The 25,109-nt window shown below is 37.7% G+C and overlaps 1 protein-coding gene across 1 annotated transcript in view; it reads right to left on the bottom strand.

Moving 5' to 3' along the window:
- Positions 1-25,109, bottom strand: part of NAALADL2 (N-acetylated alpha-linked acidic dipeptidase like 2) — a 1,571,070-nt gene that overhangs the window by 801,840 nt on the left and 744,121 nt on the right. Inside the window, exon 5 of the mRNA XM_082249039.1 lies at positions 3,221-3,371. Coding sequence (XP_082105165.1) covers positions 3,221-3,371 — 151 coding nt within the window. The remainder of the gene's footprint in view (positions 1-3,220; positions 3,372-25,109) is intronic.

Here is a 25,109-nt window from a genome sequence, read left to right as displayed (position 1 = left end):
TAATCTTTTGTGATAGGTTCATACTGTAGTAAAAGTTTACATAGAGAACAAAGATTTTTTTTAAAGCTAGTATAAACACAGATATAAATCCTCATGATTTATAAAATGTTTTCTCTTTTAAAAAATCAACCCAAGTTTTTAATAGCTTCCCTTCCATATTCTAGCCTACATTATTATTATATGAACTGTCAATCATTATTGTAAGCCACCTTAAAGATAAAGGAAGCAAGATTGATATCCTTCCCTACTCTCCACCCTCCCAAAACTAAAATAGCAATTTTTGTACACACCTGTATACAGCAACTTCCATCTCTTTGTAACTTTATATTCAGTTAACCTTGATATGACAATATTATATAAACAGTATTATTATTTTTGCAGCCATTAATGCAAAAATAAAAAAATGAACAGGTACATGTCTGATACAATGCAAAGCTAAGCAAGGGCACAACAACAATCTTGTATTTACTTCAAGAACTCCCAGGACACTTCACAGAATACCAGGTCAGATATAGTAAGATATTGAAAAAATGTACAATTATTTTCCCACTGAGCTGTCAAGGTACTTCATGCTGTGAATATCTAACACCCTTGTCTGACAGACATGAATGGCTTCAAAATTTCTTCCATTCTCAGCTGGCTTTAGGTTTTCCTGCGGCTTTAGTTGATTTTATTAAAAAATCAGGAAAATCTTGATACAATCAAGTTGCATTACATTAATATTTTATTAATGGTCATGCCAAAATTGATACTTAGATATAGGTAAGCCCTTGCAGAAATAAATGTTAACACAGTGTCTGGTCTTTTATAGTATCAACATGATTCTAACATCATTTTTTGTCTTTAAGTAGCACAGTAAAAGAATTAGAAAATGGTTGTCTGCTTGCCTACCTGTCTTACATTCTAATTTAAGCAATTTTATCTGTACATTTACACATTTTTCTCAAATTGTCTAAAACTAAAATACAGAAACAAACAGTTTAGTAAGCTTTATACAATGCTCAAACACAGCCTTTTGTCATCTAAAACACTAATGAATAAGTGGTCTAGTTGTTAGGTATTTTAAATTAGTTCTTTAAATTGTTCCTCAGAAGGTAAAAACATGAAAAACTCATAGGGTATTATTATTTTTTTTTTTCAGGATTTTTTTTTCAAGGCATACAAGGCAAAAACAAGCATAGTGACCAAAATATAATGTGAGACAAAATAAACATAACAGAGAGTACATTTATCACAGGAATGTAGTCAAAATAATAAAGCACAGTCACTTCTTCAACCGGTGAGTCTCTTTTTGCAAAAGGTACCTCCACAAATGAGAGAAGGAGACAAGTCTCTCCTGGGTTTCATATTTCTTTGAGTATTAGTAAAAGAAGGAAGGAATGGGGAACAAGAAGAATGAGAAGAAAGAATAAAGAAAAAACGGTATGGGGAGGCATATCATGGGGACAGTAAGAAAGCATAAAAATCTGAGCAAGGGAGCATCCAAAAGTGATTTAACACAAGAGCATTAAAAAGTATTAAAACATCATGTTGCAGATTAGCATATTCAGCTGTGGATCTATACTGTAACCAACATACCCAGGTCTTAATGTAGTGGGTAACCCTATCTTGAGTATGTATCCATTCCTCCATATCTGCAATTTTGTTAATATAAACTAAACTATAACTAAATCATTGGTGGTTGTGTTTTTCTCCAGCAAAGAGGGACACACATCCTTGCTGGTGCCCATCATCTGCATCATTAGAGATTTAAAATATTGACACTTAGACAAACTGGTGATGTAGCAAGTACTGGGCAGGAGGAGCCCAGTCCAAGGAGCAAGCAGAAATGGACAAAGTTACAGTATGTGGCGAACTTCCCCCCACTAAGGACACAAAGAGGGGCACTGCCACCAAATGTAAATCAGGGTTCCCACATCCGCATTACCAGCATTTGTCAGTTGCTTCAGGATAGAACTGAATGTTTTGCGGATGGCGTACAATACCATCGTTCCCACTTTAGGCTCGCTGCATTCCTATATGAAGACAAATTTCTAAATAAATTAAGACAGTTAAAAGAAATCATTGTTTTTTTTTTTTTTTGGGGGGGGGGGCACCCGACAAACATACTGATTTGACGAGAGTAAGGTTCCTAACATATAAAGATCTGACCAAGGAGACATTCAAAAAGTACCTGACTTAAAAATGTAGGCTGAGTAGGTGATTGAGATGGTAATGCCATACGATCCGAGAAGTGGTCCCTATTAAAGAAATGACCTGCAAGCCAATTAGGTTTAGGCCAATATTCTTACAGAAATTTCCCACTTAGCGAGGGGAATTCCAGATTGTACCAAAGCTGCAAGAGTGGACCTTTGAGAGAAGAGATGGAAGAGGCATCACATGTAAATGGGAAAATGCTAAGGGTATTACCAATAAGCAAATGAGTTGTCAGAGCTTGGAGAGACAGTGTGTCAACAATGACAAAAAAGGCATTGTCCAGTGGGAATGTTGATAATTCTCACTTTCACAAATATCCAATCTTTCAAAGACTGGTGCAGGGTTTAGTCCATAATTCTCATTAGATGACAGGTCCACTAGTACTTTCTAATGTCTGGAAAGCCAATACCTCGCCTATGTTTAGAAGGCAGCATAAGAGCAAAGCTTAGTCCATGAGTTTTCCTCTGACATAAAGAAAAGCAGTTATCATGGTCTTCAGGGAAAAGAAATAGGTGGTGGGCAAAGAAATAGGGATATTTTGAAGTGTATAAAGTAGACAAGGTAGAACATTCAATTTTGATTTGCAGCTCTCCCAAACCAGGAAAAGCATGCTTTATCCCCCGCTTTCAGATCTTCTTGGATTTGTACTAACAGCGGCTGGTAATTGTGACAATAATGATCTGACAGGACAGGTGGAAGTTGGATCCCCAGCTGGCTGATAGCATATTTTTTCTGAGGTATTTGTTTTTATTTTGGCAAACATATGTAGACTCACGATCCATGACAAAGGTTCTCATGTCTGGTGAGTTCTACACTAAGCTTTACAAATATTGTTAACTATGCCAACCATTTATTTAGTATTATCCAACATACCTTCATTAGTGGACTTTGTTTAGCAGAATCAAATAATGTTTGCCTGGGAAATAACTGTAACATGCTGTATACATTAAAATGACTGGTAACAGAAAACTAATGCTATTAGGACTGAGATGGATTATTCATTTTAAGTTTAGAAACAGCTTACCTGTTTTTGAAGACTCAGTGACAAATTGGTTTATACCATATTTCAAGGATACCATAAATGATTTGTCTTTTGCATTTATCCCCTCTGGTAGATCACATGGGTCAAGGTAAATAAGAACTCCTCCGAACCCAATATCTTCTAACAAAGAAAGCTAGGAAGGAAACAAATGAAACAGTTACTTAAAGTGGATGTAAACTGAATGACATTTAGCTTGTTGAAGCACTGTTTATTAGAAACAATTAGCATTTTTTTTTTAAATAAAAACACTTATCTTGTCTTTTTTTAAAAAAAACTTCTTGCATTTCAGTGCTGCTTTTCTCCTGGGACTTATTTTTCTTCTGCTTCCTATCTACAAGCAATATTTGCATGACATTTCAAAATGTGGGTTAATCAGGAAATAACACAAGTATTAAAATATATTTAGGAACTTCTGTTTCCTGTGCCGCATTGAGTAGCTGACCTCTAGCTCAGCTCACGCTGCGCTCACTGATAAACTGACATACAAGGCCACCTGGACCAGCCTCGCAGCCTGACACACAGATCTCCTCCCTGTCTCTTATGGACAGGTTCCTGGACAAGAGTGGCACCCACCAGCTTCCCGCTCAGCGCAGTACAGAAGCACCAGTGATGGCCCCGCTCTCCAACATGGCGGAGGTCCAGGACATGGAGGTCAGTGCTGCCCCCTCCTCTCCCTCTCCTCAATCTGCAGATACTAATACTGAGCATATCACTGATGATGTGGCTGCAATCTTAGCCCCAACTATAGTTGCCTCAGTGGAAAAGGCAGTACAGGCAGTCATGGCTCAAATTAGGAAGGAGCTGGGGGAACACTCATTCAGACTAAATGAGGCTGAACAGGTGATCTCAAACGTGGAGGATGAGTTGTACCAAGCTCAAGACACAGAGCTAGCACAAGAAAAAAAAAAAAACAGTTCATCATCCAAAAGCCTGATGATTTGGAAAACAGGGCTACACACAATAATTTGCGCTTTATAGGAGTTCCAGGATCTCTGTAAGCTTCTGTCATAACTATTGGGGCTACAAAGAATCATATAAGGCCCATACATATTATTTTATACATATTGTTATATTGGGCAGCCTGGCAGCCATTTTGTCATGAGGTGAATGTAAGTTCACTGTCCTTGGGTAAAGATTCTTACAGAAAATCTTAGAGTCTTAACAAAGACCTTCTCAAGCCAATAAATTAAAGGGGCCCAGACAACACACCAAGATAAGGACCAGCCATGGTGCCAGGCTGGGTTATAATGAGAGTGATGTCATTATTGTCTGGATTTCAACAATGAACAAGAGATCAGAATGTTTCATTTTTTTTTTAGGGCTCATTAAAAAATCTGCTTGAGGAAACATTATTATTATTTGTAGTAATTGTATTAGCAACAACATTATTATGTCATTGTATTATATGAAGCATATACATAGGCCTACTTAATTGAATACGTTCTAGGAACGTTTTATATATATGTAATGTTATAATATTCAACTGATATTCATTATAAATTGGGGGAGGTACTCCTTGAATTATATGTGTATTACCATGGATATAGTAGGTATAAGCTTACCATTGTTTTTTTTATGTGTAAAGAAGTGAATGGGATATGGATCCCGCTTAAGCTGCCTCACTTTCAAGGAATGTTAATTGCTGTGGTTCAGACCCTATCCAGGTAATATATATCTTGGGAGAGTCTGTATTCTTGACAGGAAGTGAGATAGTAGATAACATATTAGGATTTATCTTTTTCTCCAAGGCTTAGGTCAGTAGGTTATCTTTGAGAAAATAGTTGAATTAAACAATTTTCCCCAAATTGTTATACAGACAAACAGTGCCCCCTGTTGATAATGGCAAGGTAGGGCCATATAGAGGATGAGGCCCTTATCTGATGTATTTTCATGTGGAAAACAAAATCCACGCCCACATTCCTATAGGATAAAAGTTATTGTAAGTCAGAGACGAAAAAAAAAGGAGAGAGAAGAACTGGAGAAGATCAAGAAGGAAGTAGGATGCTCAGATGAGATTCTGACACGTAGAAGTTTTTGGTAAAGTATACATTTCTATATTTTCTATAGGCAATTTGCTTGCCACATACATCTGACTGAACCATTATCATCCTTATAGCATCAAGATTTGAATTTGGGTCATTCTAACTGCAGTATGACTGGTCTATATTTTTAATCTTGGGAATGTATACACATATGCATTCTATCCCCTTGAGGCTGATTTCAGTCCATAGTAAATAGTGCAGTTGTGATGTATTCCTAAAATAAATTAACTAATATTTTACTAAAAACAATCTTGACTTCTAGCAAGTTTTGGTGCATGGTGCAACAATTTTTGTCCATGCATTATTTTTAAACATTGAGTTATGAACATCTATTGGCTGAGAGAGGTCACGTGTCAAATCTGTCAAATTTTGTTTCCATATTTTGTGAGCTCATGAGAAGCTATTAATCATATTCCAGAAGTTATGTGTTTTGATTACTTTGATATTCTGTAATAATATCCTTTGATTGCATTTCTCACATTACCTGTGTGACACATATTATTGAATTTTGTTCGTCATTTTGTGTTTATTACCAGTTATATTCTTTACATTATTCTGCACTGATTTTATTTAATAAATATGTATATTTTTGCACAAAATTGTATTCCTCTTATCTTCAGGTTAGTGCCAATAAACGATCTTGAGTTTTTGTTGATTTATGGAAATACGTTGAGAATCTCCTTACTTATACATCCTTGCTTATTTGCATAAATAGACACTGCTTATCAGAGCAGTGTAAACATTCTGACACTTCTGCTATACTAGAATTCTGCACCACCCACGTACCTGAAGCCCTGGGTTTCACATCTCCTTGCATTGTTGAATGCACGCATCTCCTGGGACCCCCAACAACCGAGCGCACCTCTCCCCATCCTATCATCACCAAATATCTTAATTATGCAGAAAAGGCTGCAATCCTACAAAAATGTAGACAAATTGGCCCCTTACAAATTGACGGGGTAAAAATCCTGATATTTGCTGACTATTCTGCAGAGGTAGCCAAAAAGCGCAAAGCCTTCCAGCAGATATGCACAGAGTTCTTTAGTCATCAAATTTAATTTACACTGGCATTTCTCACCATACTCCTGCTGAAAGCTCCCAATGGGGAACAACTCTCTTTCCAGGACCCGTCGAAAACAGAATCTTTTCTTCGATCTCTCAAACCAGATGCTCACCTGAACTCAACTACAAAAGCCCAAACCACTTTGCGTCCTCTGGACCAGTGAAGCCCAAGAAAAGACCCTCCGAAACATCTAAGATCATCAGACTTCAATCCAGTATCAGCTGATGAATTTGAATGTTTCCGTGACACTTACTCTTACTTGTGGCTGGTGGGGTAAACGACACGTTTTCACTCTCTCCAATGTTTATATTCAGCTGCTATTGTTGGCATTAATCAGCCTCTGGCTACTGGCATTTACTCACCTGGGCTCAGCTTTTTTCCGTTATCTCCATGTAGATGCAGATTTCTACCCAAACAGGCAATAACCTATTTTTCCGTGATTGGGTGAGTTCTTGGGAGCTGGTTCATGTAGTGACCCCATGCGGAAAAAAGTGAATTCCAGCGATTATTTGTGTATTTGGGTTTATTTTTCCACTTTAATTTCTCAACCTACCATAAGTTACCATTGCTTTCCTATTTGTATGCTTAATGTTTCCGCTCACCTACTTACACCTCAGACTTTATCTACCTCCTACACTTCACTCACCTGGCAACCCATTAGTCCTCTCCCACACCTATTTTGAAGACTATTTTAGATTGTATGTCTCTCACGTTCCCAAAATCCCTTCATGAGAATTCTTTCATGGAATGTTAAGGGCACTAGGTCCCCTGTCAAAAGATCCAAGATTCTTTGTCATCTTAAAAGAGACTACACACAGACATTGCATAATTACAGGAAACATACCTCACGTTTTCAGACTTTCACCGCATGAAAACATTTTGGATGGGCACGGTATTAGGGTCTGACTCCGTAGGTCGCAAAGCTGGGGTACTAATTTTGATTCGTAAACACCTTCCTTGTGAAGTACTAGCAACAGACACAGATTCTCAGGGGAAGCATATTACTGCTCATCTGTGCCTAGGACATAAGGATTTCCTGATTACTTGTTCATATGCTCCTAACAATCCTGGGGAAAGATTTTACAAAGACCTGTCATCTAGACTCTTAAAGCTTCCCCAAATCCCCCACATAGTTGGAGGTGACTTCAATGCAGTGATGCACCTCACAGATGACAGGTCTGCTCCAAAACAATGCAGAAAACCCTCAAAGGTCCCTGATTAAACTGATCTGGCTTCTACGATGGACTCCTTGCATCTCACTGACTTATGAAGGCTGTTTCACCCAGTGGATAGGGAATTTACATTCTATTCACAACTTCATAGAGTCTGCATCAGAATACACTACATATTTGACACAGAAACCACTATCCCTTTAGTCTCAGTAGCAGAAATTCACAATATCTCTGATCACGCTATCTCTGATCGTGCCCCCATCTCCATCTCATTCATGGACCCTGCCATCCAACCCAACCCTTGTTTATGGAGCTTCCCATCTTTCCTCTATAAAAACACAGATTTCCAATCCTCTATGGAAGCTGCCTGGGAGGAATTTCTCTCTGCCAACTCATCTCACTTAGACTTAACTCTAATATTTTCTGGGAAGCGTGCAAAGCTTATTTCTTACACCTTCTCCTTTAAAAAACATGCCCTGACCAAATATCAGGAAGTGAGCAATTGCCTCCAGCTTGCCCAATGCTCCCTCTCCTCTTTAACCACTTTAAGACGGGAAGGATTTGCCCCCTTCCTGACCAGGCCCTATTTTGCAATTTGACACTGCTTTATTTTAACGGACAATTGCGGGGTCGTGCGATGCTGTACCCAAACAAAATGTACGACTTTTTTCCCCACAAATAGAGCTTTCTTTTGGTGGTATTTGATCACCTGTGCGATTTTTATTTTTTGCGCTATAAACAAAAAAAAAACAACAATTTTGAAAAAAACAATATTTTTCACATTCTGTTATATGACGTTCTCAAAAAAAAAAATTAAAAATCAAAATGTTTTAACATTTTAGACCAATTTGTTTTCTGCTACATATTTTTGGTAAGAAAAATTGCAATAAGTGTATTTTGATTGGTTTGCGCAAAAGTTATTGCATCTACTAACTACGGGAAAGATTTATGTCATTTTTATTGTTTTCATTTACTAGTAATGGCGGCGATCTGTGATTTTTTGCGGGACTGCGACATTGCGACAGACAGATTGGACCCCTGACTGACATTTTTGACACTTTTGGGGGGACCAGTGACATTATTACAGTAATCAGTGCTAAAAATATGCACTGTTACTGTAATAATTACACTGGCAGGGAAGGGGTTAATACTGGGGTGATCAAAGGGGTTAAATGTATGCCTACTGTGCTTACTGACTGTGTGTGGGGGAGGGGGGGTTTCTGTGACAGGCACAGAGAGATGCTGTTTCAGCTTAGCGCCGCCAGAATCACATGCACTCCAGTCACGTAGTACTACGTGACTGGATGCAGCCGAGCCGCCCTGCCGCAGTAAATAGCCTGCGGCAAGTGGTTAAACACACCAAAACACAGGGCAGACTGGCAAGCTGCTAAACATGCCTTTGACTCCTGGGCAGAAAAACTTGAACTAATCAAAAGTGCTTTCAACGAAGCGACCTATCACAGGTTTGGAAACAAACTGGGCAAGCTTTTGGGAAGACTGTAAAGGACCTCACCGCCCTATGCATATTATGTTTCTGTGAGACTCCTCTGGAGTGATTCGATTCCAAGACAATTCCAAGACAATGAGACAATGCTCCAGTTCTATTCCTCTTTATATGCACCTGATCCCATAGACAAAAATATAGCTAGGAGGTTTTTGGATGAAACCTGCATCCCAAAAGTGCCTCCCTCTCAATTAGATACACTTAATGCCCCTATTTCCCTGCCTGAAATTTGTTTGGCAATTAAGAACTTAGCTCCTAATAAAGCCCCTGGCCCAGACGGATTTATGGTAAATTCTACAAGACACTTCAAGAAAAAATTGCGCCTATTCTTCACAAAGTATATCAAGGAATCTGGCTTGGAGGCTTATACTTAGCTACCGGTAATCAGGTCATCATTAAGCTGCTCTCCAAAAAACGTAAAGATCCGCTGGAACCAAGTTCCTATAGACCCATATCCCTTATAAATCTAGATGTCAAAATCCTCTCTAAAATTGTTGCGGCCAGACTAGCAAATATCATTCCATCACTGATTCACCCTGCCCAATCAGGCTTTGTAAAAGGGAGAACTGCCACTCTAAACATTTGCATGGTTTTGGCGATTTTAGAACGTGTTAAAGCAAATCCAGCCGGGGATTTTGCCATAATCAACTTAGCCTTTACATGGCTCTTTATGGTTTTAGTCAAAATGGGCTTTAGTGGACCTTTCCACCACCTAGTACAATCGATGTACACCTCCTCCACAGCTAGATTGGTGGTGGCAGGCCTGCTTATTAAGGACTTCAGACTCCACAAAGGCACTAGACAGGGATGCTCCCTTTCGCCACTACTGTTTAATTTAGCTTTAGAACCCCTGTCCATATACTTAACTGAAAGGGCCCCTCTGCACGGGATACATATAGGCGCAACAGAACTCTGCACTGTCCTATTTGCAGATGACATCCTCATTTTCACAAAGGACTCGTCTTCAGACATGGCCTCTATTGAAAAAATCTTTGTTTAATTTAGACTTGGCTCAGGTTTAAGCATAAATTATAATGAAAGTGAAATTCTCCCCTTGGGTAGATCCTCTCCTCCTGGTTGGTCATGCACAGCTCTCTTTTCGGTTGCCAAATCTCACGTCACCTATCTGGGCATCAAGATAGGCAAATCTCCTTTTTTCACATTAAACTATCCTCCTCTTATTAAGTCAATTGTATGAGAACTCGAGAATTGGATGGATCTGCCTCTGTCACTCTTGGGGAGATGTCACCTATTTAAAATTGTGAGCTTTGCTAGGTTGTTGTATCCTCTACAAACTATGCAGATTCTACTAAAGCATAAAGATATTCAAACCCTGAATAAAGCAAGAACCCATTTTATATGGTATAAAAAGTGCCCTCGCATTGCACTCTCCAAGTTATATCTCCCCAGGAGCGAAGGGGACATTAACCTCCCCAACATTAGGGCTTATAATCTAGCATGTCTACTAAGGTCAGGGCTAGACTGGTTACAGAAATCATCCGGATATTTAAACTATCAAATTTAATCTGCAATGGTACTGTACATCCCTACTCTCTGGAAGCTCTCCTTCATACTAAGTGGAAATCTCTTCACCCGGACATACAACAAAATCTTCTACTACAGGACACTACCACTGCATGGAGGGAAGTCCGGAAAAAATGTAATCTTTCCCTCCATGTCTCCAGACACTTACCTATCCAAGGAAACACCTAGTTTCTTCCAGGTTTGGATCATCAAGCCTTCCACTTTTGGCGCCGTCAAGGTCTTACAAAGTTCTCTTCCCTCTATGACCCAGATAAAGGGTCACCCATCACCTTCATGGACCTAGCTGCACAATTCTCCTTACCTTTATCTCATGCGCTATGTACAAGCTATATACATTCCCTCTGCCAAAACCCTACCAGACGCTTTCAAGCTTCGACCTTGGACAGCTTTCTAGTTCGAGGTACATACTCCATCTCATACATCTATAAATCCTTGATTGATTTTGGAAAACAAATTAATAAATAAATCCTTGATTAGTAAATTCCCCCCCCCCCCCCCACTAGCCTCATTCCCTATAGCAAACTGGAGCAAGGATTTTAATGAGTCTGACATTGCGGATAAAATCCTCCAAGGATATAATAGTGTTCTTCACCTTATCTCAAATTACCAATGGGGAGAAACTCAGATGAAAATTATGCACCTGGCGTATATTCCATTCCTTTTGGACAAACTAAACCCACAAGCTTCTCTATGTCTCCATTCGAGACCCTCTCTTTCCCACTGCCTTTAGACCTGAACAGTCATCTCAAAGTTCTGGGACCAGACCTTATCTTTCATCTATGGAATTACCTTTGTGCAACTTCCCAAAATCCCACTCCTCCTAATCTTTGGCTATTGGAACGATCATACTTAATCAACCATTACTTACCATAACTTACTCAACCATCGCTACAAAACCTGTACACAAGTCTTGGATCCAAATCTGCCTTCTTGTCACCAGACGAGTCATTCTAAAAAACTGGACAACTTCTTCTCGCCCAACAATTTCCATGATGAAAAAAGAGCTATGTCTTTTACTATACAAGGAAATACTGATCATTGACTTTTCTCTCACTATGCCCAGGAAAATATTCTACAAGAGATGGGATGCCTTCATGAGAGCGATTATACCCAGCAAGGAACTCGCCACTTTTGATGAACCCTTCTATCTTCAAGGTCTTCAAAAACTTTACGCTGGGGAGAACATCCTCTAGTGGTCTTATCAACCAATCTTCTCCATTACTATTGATAACAGCCTCGTGAGTGACTGCCCCCCCCCCCCATCCCCTTCTTTCCTTAAAATTCTAGCTTAATTTTTGTTATAACTCTATAATTTTGTGGATATGCTCTAACCCAGTCGGGTCGATGTGCAACTCTTTTCCCCTCCCCTGGTTTATTATCTTGATGTCTGAGATCCATCCATTTCTCATCATAGATTACATTGTTCATTATATGATTACATTATTTCTTCTTCTTTTACACACACTAGGATCTATGCGGTCTTTGAACTTCAAACCGTTACACTTTTTGCTTTTGTTGGTGTTCAATTTAGAAATGTTGGTAACTATTTAACGTATGGAAAAATGTAAAACTCTATGTGACTCTTTTCAGTCACTATGTAATCTCTTTGTTTGTATGACTCAGCTGACAATAAAAAAATTGAAAAAAAAAAAAAAATATATATATATATATATATATATATATAAATATATATATATATATATATATATATATATATATATATATATATATATATATAATATAATATATATATATATATATATATATATATATATATATATATATATATATATATATATATATATATATATATATATATATATATATATATATATATATATATATATATATATATATATTTTCTATAATTTACAATATTTTTTTTAATATCATACATACATACATACATAGGATATTAACATAGCACCAGGTTTTCCTTTGTCATACAGCAGCTTTCACAATCAACAAAAAGAAGAAGTTCAGTCCATACCCATCATTCATACTATATACAATGACCAAATGTTTTTATCTATAGATGTACAGTAGTTTGCAAACAACATAAAGTGTATCTCATGCTACCGAAACAATCCTCTTAGAATAGGAAAGTAAAATCCATAAATCTATCATCTATAAACCCAAGGCATTAAATCTCATATAGACACAAATTATTGGTAGGTGTATAAATACGTTCCAGTGATGATACGTAAAATCTTCCCTTGAGCCAAATGTATCTCCTACTAACCACAATCTCCAATATCAAACCAACAATCCTTACTCCTAAAAAGAACTATATACAGACCACTAACACTGCAGTAACTGCTGTTATCACTATCTTCCTCTCTGAACTGACAGGGCTCCAAAAATCTCCTACGTATGGTAAACTGAAATACCATGTACTAGCTATGGAAGTAAAACTGAAAGAGACTACTGTACCATTGATTATTAAATACTAGTATAACCCTCGTCAGTTGGTTGGAAACCCTGAAAATATATTTACCAGTGGCCCCCACAGTGGGGAGGGTCTGAGGCACAGAATAACACAAGAGTGTTCAGTTCAAAAAACCTGTCCAGTCTCAGGAATTTTGAGAACACAGTTTTGAGAACATTTCTGTGCCAGATGAGGCTATCAAATTGATGGTTCAGTCCTTCAGTTTACAGAGTGCAACTCTGATGTCAGTGTGACAACCTCCTCAATAAACTGAGTACAGTGGACCAGCGGAGCTCTGCTAATTACACTGGGAGAGCTGCTCTTTATTCATTTATGTATTTATCCTCTTCTTTTTTACTGTTTATATGTAAACTTCCTAAATTTGCTTTTTAATTTTTGTAGTACCACGTTAAAAAAACCTTTGTATCAAACACTCAATTCTTGTGCTTTTTGTGCCTTTATAAAAGGTACAAAACTTTGGAGAAAAAAATGCTCCTTTATTAAGTTAGCTACTTTAGTTGCCACATGGAAGAAGAAATTTAAGTTATGGTAATATTAATCTATTTTATAATGCTCATCATGACTAACGTACACTGCCCCATCCCATTCAGTTGTCCTTGGACCAAAATATGAGGTCCTGGGGCCATTGAATAGTGGTCGTAATTTCTGTGACCTACATTAATCAGGCCACTATACATGCAAATGTGCAAGTTCTATGTGGAATGTGGTGAAGCTTCACTTTGCAAAGAATATGCAATTAAGTGGAAGAAAAGTAGAAAGAAAAAACAGCATGACTGGGATATGAAAGTCAGCAGAGCTTCCTCTTTTTCATTAAGCGCTAATTCCCTTGCAGAGTACAAATCCACCTGTAAATGAGCAATCTTTGGCAAAAATTAGCCCCTCCAATACTTCTGTTGTGTATCCTTCATTGGTGTGGGGGGCCACTGTGCCCACACATTGCACAACATGGGGAAATGGTTGTTTGGTTTACTGTCTTTGCTGTAGCTGTGGTTGTCACTTGCAGCCACAGCAAAGATCCATTCAGTGCTGGAAATTGGATGCCAGTCTGTTGGGAAGAAGGTTCCGGTTTCCAGGAAAGGAGGACTGTGATTAGCCACTGCTAAGGCTAATCACGATCATGCCATACCCACCTACTGGACCAAGGAAAAGGAGTAGGAGAGGCTGCACTAAGGAAAGAACCGTCATAAGTGCAGGAATAGTAGTAAGCTGTGCAGGAGAGGGTTGTGTAGCTGTACTGTAGGATAGACGGACACTTACTTCTCTGAACTCTGTGTCACTTACTAACACCCTATAAAATCTGTGGCACTTACTACTGACCTGAGCTCTGCATCATTCATTCTAACCTCTAAATTCTGCATTGCTTACTCCTGACCCCTGAACTCTGCATCATTTATTACTAACCCCTGAACTTTGCCTCACTTACTAATGAAACTCTGCATGGTCAATATTCAGCACAATGAAAACCACACCCGATTTTTGCCATGGCTTGCTGTGCACATGACACTTTCTTTTTTTCAGGCAGGAGGACCCAACTTATGATCTTGCACACAGGCCTACTGCTATCAGAAAATGCCTCTGACTTTAGTGGGCTTGCTGATGCTTACAATGTAGTGTGTCAAGGCTTTGATAATGATATTTCAAGGCTGCTAATAGCATCAGAGGCAATAACAGCTATGTATACTTTAAAGATGAAGACAGTGGTGTTGAATATTTTCAGCCAACTCAGGTTGTCTATGACTGTTAATAAAAATATGAATTTCTCTGATCACTGCTAGGGACCAAGACCTGATACATTAAAGACCCCTCACATCTGCTCTCTTCCCACCTGGAGTTTTGTGAAAATACTGTTCACACAACTTTCACACAACTTTCACACAACTATTCTTGATAACACATGCTTCTACGACCTATTCAAGACTATGAATTTATACCTTTAAAACCCTAATAAAAATGTTTGAAAGTGAAAATTATGAATACCTATGCTAAACGTCTGTGTGATTTACATATGTACTGTATGAGTAAAAGGAAGGTATAAATACTTTTTAAATTTATGGGCAGCATTCCGTTGGTTTAAAGTGCATGTATAGCTAAATTGTTTAAATAATTTTAAGTTGAAGTAGGCAAAGAATTGCTGCTGACAGGTTTTAATTGCTGTGTCCCCTCTAGGTAGATTTACCCCTTTACTTGTCCTAGTAAGGGCCATCGATAGAGGGGTATGGTCCCTTCAAGTCAGCATAGGGTTCCTGGGTGCACCAGAGGCAGCTGTGGGCAGCCTCAGTGCAGCCTCAATACAAACAATAGTGCAGCCTAACATTTCAAGAAAACAAATGTCCATAAACTAGTCTTTTTTCCTGTGCTCCAATAAACAGTGTGCAATACTGAGGTGATATTCTCTTCCTAGGTGTAACCAAATCATGTAAATACCATGTGCAAAAATGACAAAAATAGCGCTTGAAATTATCTATTGCTGAATTTAGAGATTTCCAATGGTCTGTAGTAAATAAACAATATTCATCAGTTATGACTTGGCTCACTTCTCATAGCCCTTTGGTGGCATATGTAAAGCAAAAATGAGGGACAAATAGAGCTCTCTATATATATTTAATTTCAATACAAAAGTACAGTAGCACAAAAACACAAACAGTGCATGAGAAACCATAGGTCTGGAAACATCATCACCCCATTAGGAATGACATGGTGCATGTGGCTCTCTATTCCTATACACTGAGGTATAAGCTTCATCAGTAGGAAGCAGTGATCAGGCTCCAACAATGTGAGACCCCTGTTGGACTGTGATTAATGTTTTGTGTGTTGATTACACATTTTTTTCACTATTTAGATTTATATTCTCACATTGTTTTAATTTTTACTATTTTATATGCAATGTGATTGTGCAAATTGCTCACATTTTACAGCCTCAGTGCATCCATTGTAATTGCAGCACCAGGGAACCTAAGGACAACTGTGAAGGAAAACACAAATCCTATTGGAAAAGGAGGGGATGGGGGCAGGAATCATCCTTTAAAAATTTGGAGAACAAAACTCTAGGCCTCACCCACAACCCTGTCCACCTGCCATTGACTGGAGGTGGCTGATGCTGGGGATAACCCATTTAAACTTCAGAGTTAAATGAGAAAGTCTGGTTTCCACCCACTTACCATTGATTGGAGGAGGGGGGGGACTAGGGGTAGAGGTCACCCATTTAACTGTGTGTGTGTGTGTGTGTTCATTCTCCTTGAGACCCAGGGACCCAGGATCCTCTCCTTTCTTCATTTATGCATCCCTGCATCCTGCTGGCTTTTATCTGTGGGTGCTGGGCAGTAGATATGTATGGGTGATAGGAGGGCCCATACCACCCAGAGCAGGGCATGTGCATCTGCTTCTCTTTCCATACGTACATTTCATGCTTCTTACTCCTGCATTTTGCACATTCCACACATATGAAACTTGATTTTTGTACTTTCCAAACATCTGTACATAACAAACAATCTGACTACATCGACAGTTTGTCAGCACACTGTGTTCGCTACCTCATTTTTGTCGTCTGGCTGCCAAAGTAAGCCTCAAAAGCTGTACAGGGGCCCCGTAATTTCTAATGCTGGCCTTGATCTTGGTGGCCAGTATCATCAAAACAAAAAGCGAAGAGAAACCTACATTTTTACAGTTGTCAACAATGGAAGGGGTGAAAGTTAATTTCCCATCTTTGGGGACAGCTATTGCAATGACAACTGTTAAAAAGGGATTTTCCTTTACTTTGCAGATAGCAAAAATGTAACTAGACAGGGGTCTTACAACCCCCGCCCCTCCCTACTGTATCTGAAACTGTAGAAAAACATTTACTTCTACATAAACAGTTTAAATAGATTTTTCACTTTCTGGATGTTTGGGTTTGCTTGCACACTGTGAATTATTGTTAACCCTTCTGTCTTTATATTGACCCTGTTTTCCAGTTGGCCGGATAGCCTGTTGGAATATCTGATATAAGATGAATTCCATAACTATGAAGACTGAAGGATTTAGAAGCATAATGTAAAAGAAGTTCTTTAAACCATATAAACTTGTTGTGGAATAGCCTTTAAACTACAAAGTCAAAGGCACATTTACTATCTGCTTCTGGTCTTTTCTTTAATACCTGCTTTAAATATTGAAAGTTGAATCATCCGGGAAAGTTAATTCCAGCTCTTTCATGTCTGCCTTGCAGTACAGCTTGTCCAGTACAAAAACAAATGTTCAACATGGATTAAACAAAGGATCACAAAGGGATCAAAGGTCTGTTATTAACTCAAAAGAAGTAAATAATTTAAGGAAACCAACTCTGTATCAAAAAACCAAAGCAAAGTTCTACCTCTGTATTTCAAATATTATTTACAAGATGTAACAGGATAGACTAAAGTGAGTTTTTTTTCTTTTTAATGTACAATGTACTGTATATTATCTTTATTGACAGAGCTTTCTTAATCTCATATGGTATATAGAAATATAAGATTATTATTATTATTATTATTATTATTCAATGCATGTTTTAACCATTCATTTGTGATTGCTTAAAGTTCTGTATTTTCTAGCGTATAAGACTACTTTTGAACCTCAAAAAAATCCCCCAAAAATGGGAGGTCGTCTTATACGCCGAGTATAATATCTCCAAGGTAACCTAAGTATAAGTATTACCGGTAGATCATGTAATAGGGGGGTCGTCTTATACGCCCAGTCGTCTTATACGCCGGAAAATACGGTAATGTTTACTAAATGTTATATGTTCCTCATAAAGTTACTAAACTTTTTATACATTGATCCAAACTCTTGCTATTCCTGGCCTGTAAATACTAATTTTAAAAGAGAAAAAATTACTTTTATGGCCAAAAAATCTATAAAAATATGTATATATTACAGAGTAAAAATACCTGACCTGTGAAGCTTTTCTTTGCAACCTGTTTTTAAATCTTCTCAGTCTTGAGTCCCAAACCTCCCACCTGGTACCCACAAATTCTATACCACCAATTTACCCAAAATTCACTTTTATTTTTAATATTGTGTTGAAAAAATACTAGGGTAAAAAAAAAAAAAAAAAAACTGAGCGAAAAAGTCACAGTCACATGATTGATATTGGAATATCTTTTTTTGCAACAAATTTTTTAATATACGGTCACCAGTCAGTATCCCTGATCACTTCAACACCAGTCATATAATTATTCTGTACTGCACTGGTGACATTATGTAAAAAAAAAAAGGAAAACAAAATGTATTTAATTTCTTAATTTTACAAAAATTGTGACAAAAACAAAAAAATGTTCCATGCCTCTTATGAGGTACCTCAGGCTGTCTAATTGTTAAAAAGGGGCCATTTGGGGGGTATTTGTACTATCCTGGCATTTTAAGGACCTTAGGAAATTAGGTAGGGTCAGTACCTCAGGAATGATCAATTTTCAGATATATATACCATAGTTTTTAGACGCTATAACTTTCACACAAACCCACTAATATACACTGATAGGGATTTTTTTTATTTTCCAAAGACATGTAGCAAAATACATGTTGTCTTAAATTTATGAAGATATTTCATTTACAGTAATTGGATGTGTTTTAAAACAGAAATTAGGAAATATTGTTTTTTTTTTTTCAAAAATGTTGGTCTTTTTATGTTTATATATAAAGAAAAAACCCAGTGGTGTTCAAATACCACAAAAAGGAAGCTCTGCATGTATAAAAAAGTTATATACATTTTATTTGTGTACAGTGCGGCATAACCGTGCAATTGCCTATTAAAATAGCGCACGCAGTACAGAATAGCAGAAAAAAGTTTGATTTTGAAGGGGATAAAACATTCAGGAGGTCAAGTGGTTAGGCTTGATGACTCAGAAAAACAAATATGAACTTGTGATGCATTGAAAACAGGAAGTTACACAACATCCCACTACTTACAAGATGTGCATATATATATTGGCATAATCAAAGGTCAGGTGATAAAGGGACGGAATGCTTTCTTATGTGGGAAACTAAGGTGGAATCCGGTCCAGATTTTCTCTGTCACCTTGGCAGTGTGGATCCAAACTGGGTTTTGCTTCCCATGTGTGACCAGCAGCAAATTACATAAATAAGGAAGGGCTGGAGCAAGAGGTTGGTCTAGCTTGGGACTCAGGAAGCAACCTGAGAGCTGCATGTGTAAAATCCCCGGTTGAGAAAGGAAAAGGTTTGGAAAAGTTGATCCCTTGATGGCAAGGATTTATTTTCTGATTTGTTTTGTTTGTTTTGTGTGCAAACTTGTAAATAAACTTGGACTACAAGTCAGAATTTTAGGAAAAGATCTGCTGCTTGGCCTGCTATTCCCAGGGATGGTGAGTCCCACATTGTGAGTATGTTTGTATAAATGCAGGCAGCTGAAAATGAGCAAACTAAAATGCACACACTAAAGAGGTGGTCAAATTAAGTGGGGAAGGTGAAATTTCTGTAAAGGTAAGAGATGTGGTTAAAGCTATAGTTTGTTTTAATGCAATGTGGAGAGATATCTTATAGCCTGCCTACACCAGCCACAGCTTTTTGCACCATGTGCATATTTGGAAGACAGGCAGGTTTTTGTTGTCATTGCTGGAAGTTGAACCAATGACCCTAGTGCTGCTAGACAGACATGCTGACCACTAAGCCACTGTGCCACTCATAGTTTTCATTACAATATATAGTAGTACCATGATTTAAAAATGAAGATATATAATTATAAGTAGATATTCTAAAAAAATTCAAATTAGACATGAAAATTAGTTTGACATGTACTAGAGATATAACTAGAATTTTTATAGATATATTTAACATCAGAGAAAAGTATGCATTACTCTGTAACATTCATTAAAAATTCACTAGTTTGCAGAACATTTAAAAAAAACACTACAAAACAGGAAATAAAATGAATATATTTAGTATCAAAAGTAGCCAAACAAGAAATCACACTTGCCAATTGTTTCTTTTTACACACAGATGGGATTTTGGCTAAATCATGCAGTCCTACTCTCTCTAGGGACCACATTTAGCATTTTCTGTTATGGAAAAGTGACTATCCTGACTTGACATTTACTAATGGGAGTTCACCTGTTTGATGGTGCTTCTCCGTTCTCCATGTCAAAGTCTTAGTTGTTTCATTTAGGTGCAATAAGGAGTCTGAACCTCATGGGGGGAATATTATAAGCTCGGTTTTGGTTTGAGGAAGTGGTGTGAGATCAAGACTGTATCCTCTAGTAAATTACTGATGTGTGACACACATATACTATATAAACACACATCTATGTATATACAGTATTTATTTATTATATATATATATATATATATATATATATATATATATATATATATATATATATATATACATATATATACATAACAATGTTGTAATTTCTTGCTTTGATAAAATGTGCTGTGCTGTGTTGTAGATGACCTAAAAAAAGGGGCAATAATTACACCATGTGCATGTAGGTATACATAAAGGCAGAATAGAATAATAATATTACCACTTCTGTGTTGCATATTACATGGTACTTTTTGCATTGTGTTGCACACATACAATGGCTGCAAATGCAAATACTGCATCTTTTTTTTTTTTTTTTTGCATTGCAGTGTTGAAATTTTGCAAGTTGCAAATTGTTACAGTTTTTCATTCTTTGGAGTATGCTGCCAGCTTATTCAATGCTACCTGAATGCAGAACACCTTAATGCATATACAATTGTGAATTTCTCAAAGGGCAGCCTTAATATAACACAAGGGAAGAGCCCAAGGTTCAGTCTGTAAACAAGTTCAAATCAAACTTTGACTGGTCGGGTTTGAATGAAAACATAAACATTTACCTATTCAGTGGGAGCTAAACTTCATGTATATTAGCAGTATAATGTCTGCAGTATTATGCATGGCAGCGTTACGCTGTAAAAGGTTGTTAAGGGTGCAAGCACTGCAGAGTCTTTAAAAACCAGTGATGTTGCTTTCCCTATTCACCTACATGACTAAAAATCCAAGCACAGCACAGGAGCTGAAAAAATGCCCTTCATGCCTGGTATGAATTTCAGGGGACCTTGTGCAAAAAAAAAAAAAAAAATGAAAACATTGGCATGAGCTTTACCATAAATATTATACCAGGCCCCTAGGGTCTTTAAGGATTTTAAAAGGGAACTCACTCCATGCAAAAATCAAGAAAAAAGTGTGAGGTCTCCTCTAAGAATCCAGATCAGACCTTTGCCCTCCTCTGTGCATGCAACCTGGTTGGCCAAGATAGGTACTTAAGGTGACCTTAACTTGGGGAGAACCCTGCTAAGGAAAGTCCCCGAGTTGATGAGGACAAGGACCTCTTTCACACAACCCTAACCTGGTGGTTGTGGAGGTTTGTGGGTGGTGCACTTATTGGAATTTGAAAGCCCTCTTTAGCATTAAGGGGGCACACAGATACTAGTTTACTATGTAAATGACTAAGGGCTACATACCACCGCTACTCATTCACAAAAATAAAAGGATAAATAAAGACACAGACACTGTTTTTGACAAGTTCTTCAATAAATTTGAAAAAAAAGGCTCATAATGTACTTCTACAATTAATCATGTCACCCAGCAATGTAAATTCACATCAGTCATTATGCTCAATGTCCACCAACCTGTCAAAAGAAAAAATGTGCCACCAACAGCTTATTATGTCACTTCCCTTGTGTCAAAGGTCCAGAGGATGACAGCTGATATAAAGTATATGTACATGACCATAAATGGTAAATGATGCCATGGGATCCCATGATTTCATTGGACAAATATGGTCATATGATGTTACCTGGGAGACTTTTTCTCCTTTTATATATCTGCTGTCTCAATCTGTCTTTCAGAGGAGTGCATTGAATGGACTGGATGTGTTTAGGAGGGTTGGCTCTTAGGCATCATGACAGACATGGTTTTACATCAGTGGATGTACATTGTGGGACTTTTTTTTTTCATTAAAGGATTATTCAAAAACTATTTTAAGGGAATTTTGGAGGGGTCGGTGTACCTTGTTTTAAAATAAGCTATCAGGAAAATGTAATTTGCCAGCAAATTATTTTTACCTTAATAAAAGTCAGTGCTTTATTACTGCTCATGGCTACATGAAATGTATTTTTTTTTTTTTTTGCATGTTCCCAGGGCAGTGCCCACTCCCCAATGTTATTTTATTTTACAATACTTTGCCTATTTGCCCATAATAGACATTTTTGGTTTGACAGATTGGGCTCCCAATTTTTTCTAAGAGGTTCAGTACTGCCGTTCAAACACCTTTTATACTATTCAAACCCTTTTCAAACCAAACCCAGGGCATTTCTGCTCATCCCTACTTTGTTCTCTAAATGCCCACAAAAATTAGGAGCCCTTAAATAACTTTACTTATTTACACACAAAAGATTGGCATTTGTGGGCCAGAAACAAAGCCTGTGCATTTATTGTATAGTGTTGAAGGTGATGTTTGCAATAATGAAGCCCTTGCAATTAAAGAAAAAAAACCTTGTCTATAAGAACTTTTGCAAATTTCCAGGAAGCAAACCCTAACTTTCTCATGTGTAGGAGCTAAGATAAAGCTCCACCATAACCCACATTGCAATGTAGGTACTTCCTAATATATTGCTGAGGCCCAGACTGCAGTGTGCTGTGTTGGTATAAGTTAGTTAATACTTATAGGAAAGTTTTTACTAACATACTTCAGTGGTCATTGGCTTAGCAGCTCTTGAACTACTACAAACACATTTTAAAAATCTGGCACTATCTAATGACTGATGGCGCATGCTCTCCCTCTGTAAAGTTAGTTCACCATCATTACATTTTAGATTATTATAGGTTAATTATATTGTTGATCATTTAGAATACTTGAGCAATACTCACAAAAATATGTTTTCTGTATAAAGAAAAAAAAAGTTATTTTTATTTCTTCAATCTGCTTTGACATAAGGGGAGAAACATTTTCCTTTGTCCTCATTACTAATATACACACCAATAGTGGAAACATCAGACACAGGTAACTGAGCAAAGCAATAATGTGTTGCTCACTTTTCTCTAAGCAGCTTTCCATTTACATGCCAATCAGCATCTTTGTACAAGAAGCAGATAAATGTTTTAATAATGTTTACAAAGATGTAAAATAAAGCAGATTGTTGGCATTTTGAAGCACAGATCGGCAGTGAAAAGGTCAGAATAAGTTTAAGTAACTAAAATAAGCTTCATTTTTCTTGCCAAATTTCTCACTAAGGAAGATCTACTGCATGTAAACAGTTTATGTAGGAATTCATTTCAAACTGAAACAGTAAGGTTTACACAAGCATGTTTAAGAGTAATGAGCTTTTTTTTTTAGCTAAATTGTTTATTAAAGTTTTTTTCTACATTTGTTACAAAAATGTTTCTATAAACCTAAAATGCAGCAGGTATTAATGCAAGAAATGTTTCTGCAGTTACATTACTATGACTGTCATATGATGATGTCAAAACACTTAGCAAATTAGCTGGTGGTGGTGACTGTCTACAAAATCCACATACCATTTCTGTTCATAGATCATAGCATCTGCTATGTAATGTCAGGAGCCTCCACAGGTACACCAGTTGTGCTGTGGCTGGGGCTTTCTATTGCCTCTTGATCTTAGGACTGGCTATTTTTATTTTTAATGTTCTCATAGACATATTCTGGTTACTTCTTGTTGATGATATCCAACTTTACACAGTACCCAGATATTTGTCTACTGTATGACTCTTGATATGTATACCTATCTTTCTACTTACATTCAGGGTTCAACTTTTGCTCCCTACTATTTTCCACACTCAGTTTATAATGTGTATATCATGCGCCATTGTTGGCCCTAGCAACCTGTGTGCCCCATATGCTCCTATTGGGGTATATTGGTACACAGGTTGGCTACTCTTAGGTGTTCCTTAGATCACATCTTCATCGTATTCAAATCTGTTACATAAGCAACGTTCATAAATACTTGGTTACAATAACTCTGTACTGCCTTTTTGTGTGCTATACAAACTTTGACTTATGTTTGTCAAAGTAAAAGGTGGCATGGCTGGCAAGCGAGCAAGATGGATTCTTAATTCATAGCTCCTCTCACCAGCACCAATATCCAGCATCTGTCAGCACACCCGCGGCTTTTCTTGCAGCTCAACAGCAGCCCAATGGCAGCACCCGCACACTCTCCTCTCCTAGGAAATATGTCGCCTAAGAGAAAGGACGATCGACACCCAAGGAAAATCACCACTTTTATGTATCAGCCAGCAGAGAGGCACCGTGGCCGCCTCATCCACGGCCATGCCTGATGCTTTCCCTCCCCTTCAGCTTGTCCCCAGATCATTCACACAGGATGAGCAGGACAGTATTCCAGGCAACAGGGCGAACTCTGGTACAACTACACCAGGCACACCCATTGCCTTCAGCCCAGCCAAATTGAGAATGAGGATGGATTTCCCTGGCACTGACAACTTGGAGGTAAGGCTTGCAATCACTGCACATAGCACACAAGGGCCCCCATCCAGATCCCATAGCCTCATATCCCACCATGGGGAAGCCTGTTATAGAAACCACACTGAAGGAGATGTTTATGTCTCTGAAAAGCTCTCCAATAAGACATGTTCCCTTCTCCTACAGAAATTTGATCACAATATACCATCTTTATTTGACATTGAAGCTAATATAGGAGACATGGCTACCACTGTTAATGAACTATGTAGTTGATGCACATGACAACCATGCAGAGGAACATAAATAGATCAAAGACAAGTTAGCAGACATAGAAGACAGATCCCGCCATAATAATGTAAAAATATGCAAAAAAATATGTAAAAAAAAAAAAAAAAATGAAAAAAATAGGCGGCATACCAGAAACAGTACAAGCATCTGAATTATCCCTCTATGTTTCAAAGTCTAATTGAAACTTTACTACCTGATCTGAAAAACACCAAACTAGTCAGTCCTCAGGGATGTCATTTTATGTATCCACTTTTTTCACATAAAAGACCAGCTTATGCAAAAAGTAAGACCCCCAGACACCCTGCTCGATCCATATGCACAACTACAGTTATATGGGGATCTGTCCCAACACACTTTGCAACGCCGCAGACAACTTAAC

This window comes from Pelophylax lessonae, assembly GCF_965119305.1.
Source record: "Pelophylax lessonae genome assembly, chromosome: 3".
Classification (NCBI taxonomy): Eukaryota; Metazoa; Chordata; class Amphibia; order Anura; family Ranidae; genus Pelophylax; species Pelophylax lessonae.
The sequence above is the reverse complement of the archived record's forward strand: the minus strand, read 5'-3'. Positions and strand labels throughout refer to the sequence as shown.